At 32.9% G+C, this 5,273-nt stretch overlaps 1 protein-coding gene across 3 annotated transcripts in view; it reads left to right on the top strand.

Moving 5' to 3' along the window:
- LOC100185746 (actin filament-associated protein 1) overlaps positions 1–5,273 on the top strand; it is a 24,741-nt gene that overhangs the window by 3,798 nt on the left and 15,670 nt on the right. For all 3 annotated transcript variants that reach the window (XM_026839157.1, XM_026839156.1, XM_009863532.3), the window contains exon 7: positions 1,429–1,568. In XM_026839157.1, coding sequence (XP_026694958.1) covers positions 1,429–1,568 — 140 coding nt within the window. The remainder of the gene's footprint in view (positions 1–1,428; positions 1,569–5,273) is intronic.

The following is a 5,273-nucleotide window of genomic DNA, read 5'->3' as shown; positions in this document are numbered from 1 at the left end:
ATGTCGTGAAAGATGGAACACAAAATTGAAATATATTTACATTAGCAGTATTCTGCAACTTGTAGTTAACCTACCGAATATAACAGGCTGTGCTAGTTTCTTTAACATGTAAACTTCATATATAGAACGTTAAACCGATATTTTGTTGTTGTTGTTATCTCAAATTAAAGTCATATTAACTCCTGCCTATTTTCTTTATGCTTATACCTCAGTGTTTTTTTACAAAACTAAAACTAGTTTTATGAGACAAAATCAAACTGTACAGAATATTCAACGTTGTTTTATGAAGCTATGAGACTAGTTTAATCGTTCGCACATGAGACTAGTTTAATATGAGACTAGTTTAATCGTTCGCACCTTACTATTTCGTATTTTTTACCTGTTCAAAGTATACTGTTTTTATTTTACATATATTTTTTTAATATTTAAAAACAGTAATCAGCTTTGTCGGGCGTTTTATTAAGTCGTGATAATACTGTCGAACAATTCTGTAACCTTATTTTCCTGATTATCATTAAATGGGGGTCCGTAAAAAAAAAATTCAAAAACGTCTCGTCTGACAAAGTGTCCCATCTTCCCCCACCCTACTATATATCTCACTGGTACCTGTTGTAGGCTACCATTTTCTTCAAAAGTAGTCGGGCGTTCGTTTTGAAAATTAAATTTGTGTCCAGTCATTGTAAAAATTAAAACTAGCAAATTTTAAGATTTATTTTCTACACAGTAGGGTGGGGGGAGATGGGACACGTTTTACCTTTATTCTCACGTTTCATTTAGTAGTAAACAAAGAACATCCAAAGAATTATAAAACCATATCCTCACAACTCCCATAGACCGTTGGTAACTGTTTAAAACACGATCAGGATATTACGAGTTAAAGGTGTCCGATCTTCCCCCATCCTACTACATATTTACAATGAGGAAGCATCTACTATGTCAAATCCCTCCCCAAAATCGTTAGTATATAGTTAAAAACTAGAGACGGTCAAAATGTATACTGTATAGTTACTTTTTTTTATGGGAAATCTAATGCATTGTCGCACGGCCGACATTTATTCAAGTAGCGTTTTTTTTTCACGGGATTCTTTTAGAAACTGTTTTCGTTTTTTTAAATCACATTTAAGCGTCTGTATCCAAATACAATTCTTTATGTTCCATTGGAACGCCTCTTTAGTGCATAAGTCGATGGGATACATTTATACACGTATTATTAATCCTGAACACTGATATGGTTTATGTCCGTATAAGGAGTGAGTGATAATTAAAAAATATGTGTAAATATGCTTTGTACAAACCCTTATGACTTGTAAACTTACACTAGCTAAAACATTTGTTTTAAAAATTTGGACATACTATAACTTTTCCGTTAGTACGCTATGCCACTTTATTGACAACGGTGGTTAAACAAATACACTTCTGTTTGCTCAGTGCTTTAAAAAACTGGGCGATGTTCACCCGGTGTTGGATCTTCCCTTACGTGCTTACACCGCATTTCTGAGTACAAAAGAGGGGTTGCCTTCAATCGTTGTTAATTTAGAGGCAAGTGGTAGCGATGGAGATGGATACAGGTATCTTATAAACTTTCTATATAACCTATATTAGTACTGTGAATGATTCCACTGTGCGGAATTAAATATAGAGTAAACTGGGGGAAGATGGCACACTGAAGCATATATTGCCAAATATTTCCAAAATCAAAATGCATGGTGGTTTTGGGGTATTGCCACGAATTAGTACTATCATTTCTTATACGAAAACAGACGAGGAGTTATTGAGCAATTCGCACAGTAGGTGTAATTCTACAAATCCGAAGCCACACAAAATAAGACGGGACAGTATAAAATCATTGATAATTTTGACTAATAGGTGTAGTTGTTATTAGGAATACACGTAAATAACACGAAATAATACTGTACGCTTTGAAAAACAAGTTTAAACATTCTTTTCCTTGTTCCACTGCAATAGTTTTTAAGACAATTGGTATTGTTTAAAGAGTCCGGGCCCCCGGTTCCCATAGTTGCGCAGTTTTTTGCATAAGAATAAAATTTATGTATACTGGTGCTAAATTAACACCTAGTTTGTAAAAATTTGCTTTAATTAAAAAGTTATGAGCGTTTGAAAAATCGAATTTCAAAATTGTAAAAACGTCACTCGCAGGCACTATGACGTCACAATGCAATATTTCACTTATGGGGAAAGCCCGGCCTATCATCGGTTTATTGAGCACGGTGGTGGTCAAATAGATTTTTTTCGTCAAACAGTTGTTCTTGTTGTTAAGCACGGTAGTGGTCATATAGATCATTTACTAAAAAAAAATTATCAGATTCAAAACCGCTCTATTAGCGTGTGTGCGCCAAAGCGTAGACGAGTACCCTTTTTCTTTCGTTATCTCCGTACACAAACTGTGTCTCTCGATTTTCTCCACTTCTTTAGTCTACAGCCCGCAATAAATCATAATGTAACAGTCACACTATGAATAATATAAACTTCTAACAATACTTTTAAGTACTGCGTGATTACGGTATATAAAAATTCACAAAAACAAACGTCTTTAAGCGACCACAAGATTAACCAGTGTAAGTTTACAAGTCAATACGTGGTACAAGAGTTGTACAAAGCGTATTTACACTACACATATTCGTTACCAAACCTTCGATCCTTATACGAAGTAGATTCAAAACAATGAAAATAATCCAATAATTAAATGTGTATTTCTAGTAATGTTGAATTTACTTAATTTAAAACAACGTAATTCTTGCTTGAATCCACATTTTGTATGAAACAAGACCATTCAAAACTGAATGGTGAAATATTCTTGCAAATGTTGAACTGTCACTATAATGTTGTTCGCCTTTACTTCTGATCAGGAATGATGGCACCTTTCTGTTTTCCCTTTTCAGTCATTGCCGTAGCCTACCTATCAAACAAAGTTCTCCATAAACATGTGATTGACCACCTTTTTGATATGAAGGCCAACAATAAATACCATATTAGTGTAAATTGATTTCGCTATATTTTTATTCCATGGGCCCAGTCAAGAATATCATATTTTCAATACACACATATATATATATGTGTTTACACAAATTTTAGCAAATTCAGGTAAAAAGACTGTGTAACGCTTAACCAACTGACTTAAAACGTAACATTTTTTTTAAATGCTATTCTTAGTCAACCCGCCAAATTGTATTTTTGTTTGCTCAGCTTTACCTATTTTCCATGGTAGGTAAACTTGGCCTGTCTACTTCCCCAACACTTGCTGGAAGTACAGGTGCAAACTGGAAAGACTCAATACCTACTGCTAGTTGACTAGGAGATGTAGTTCACTCATGTCACTTCATCAGATAAAATACTCCTACATGACTATACATCACACACTTTTACAATATTGTTAAATGACAAATTTAAATAGTGTAATAGCCTACACTTACAAACAATTTTAAAAAACATTAATTTTAAACTAAAATCAGGCCACGGCAATACCTATATACCTACGCATATTTCTTAATTTAAAACTAACGGAAAGGGCTATATCGACAGTACATTCTGTTATGCTGCAACTAACATTTCATTTTCCGCTAGCAAAGCCTAAATCAGCTGATCGAACAAATTGTGAAGTAATTTATGTCATAGTGCCCGCGAGTGACACAACAATAGGCGAATTGTTTGCACTTTTTAAAACGTTTTTTTGGCTAAACTTAATATTTATTTCACAAAAAAATACCACAAATTTATCAAGTGTAAATTTTTAAATAAAAACAACTTGTATGGGCGTGGTCCGGACTCTTTAAACGTTATGGGTATTGTTCGAACTTTTATTGATAAATGTTGATGTATTCTACAGATGTATCTAAACTTGTAATAACAGAAAATTAAAAATAATCATTAATAAAGTTTAAATTTTGCTAAAAATTGGGTATTCCTACACAATTTTTCGCACAAACCACTCCTCACACATTATCTTCAAGTGTAAATGACTGAACGTCGAATATATTTTCCGTATTTTATCTTGTTTTTATATCAGTATATTATATTTGTATAACCCCTGTCCCCTGAGGTATAAGTTATTGAAATAAAAGTAAACCTTTCAAAGTTTGGCAATAAAACATACCTAACTAAAATGTGGGGGAAGATGGGACACCCAGTTGAAACATATTTACATTAGCAGTATTCTGCAACTTGAAGTTAACCTACCGAATTTAATCGACTGTGCTAGTTTCTTTGCCATGTAAACTTTATACATACATAAATTTAAAATGATTTTTTTGGTGTTTTTATCTTAAATTAAAGTCATATCGACTCCTGTCGATTTTCCTCATGTTTATACCTCAGTTTTTTCACAAAACTAGCACCAGTTTTATAAGACAAAATTAAACTGGTGTACAAAATAGTTAATTTTTTTTATAAAGCTATATATGCACAAACTACAAAATTTCATTGGCTTTACTATATGATATAGCTAGCTTTAAAAATTGGCACCTTAATATTTCACATTTCTCTATCTGTTCAAAAACTGTTTCCATTTAACTTTTTTTAATATAGTAGGGTGGGGGAAGATAGGACACTTAAGCACATATTGCCAAATATTTCCAAAATCAAAATAGATGACGGTTTTTGGGTAATACCACGAATTAGTACTATCATTCCTTTATTAATTCACACCAATTTAATAAAATATAATAAAACACACAAAAAGTTATTTAGCAATCCGCACAACAGGTGAAATTTTACAAATTTGAAAAAACACAGAATAAGATGGGACAGTTTAAAATCATTGTTAATTTTGATTAATAAGTGTATTTATAAATAGGAATATTTGTAAATAACACAAAATAATACTGTACACTTTGAAAATTAGGTCCAAACATTCTTTTTCTTGCCCTACTGCTATAGTTTTTAACATGTTACCTATACATTATATTATTGCACAACAATTGGTATTGTTTGAACGACAATGGGTATTGTTCGAACATCAATGGACAAATATTGTATCCTACAAATGTATATGTATATGTATGTATATAACTTACTTTATCCTCGCGTGGCCGGAAAACGACAGTCGTTATCACACGGGTTAAACACCTCGTGCCAGCTTACGAGTTACCATGTATGTTACTTTGTGGGTGATTATTTCATTGGGATTTTTTTCACTTTTTTATGTATGACTGATAATTTGGACAACCCATTAGTGACCACTGGGTTGGAGCAATTGTCGTTACGTGTCTTGCCCAAGGACACATATGCCCACAATGGTAGCAGCGGGTAGCCTTGAA

Source organism: Ciona intestinalis, unplaced genomic scaffold (assembly GCF_000224145.3).
Source record: "Ciona intestinalis unplaced genomic scaffold, KH HT000162.2, whole genome shotgun sequence".
Lineage (NCBI taxonomy): Eukaryota > Metazoa > Chordata > Ascidiacea > Phlebobranchia > Cionidae > Ciona > Ciona intestinalis.
Note: the sequence above shows the minus strand (reverse complement) of the source record. Positions and strands in the feature narration are given on the sequence as shown.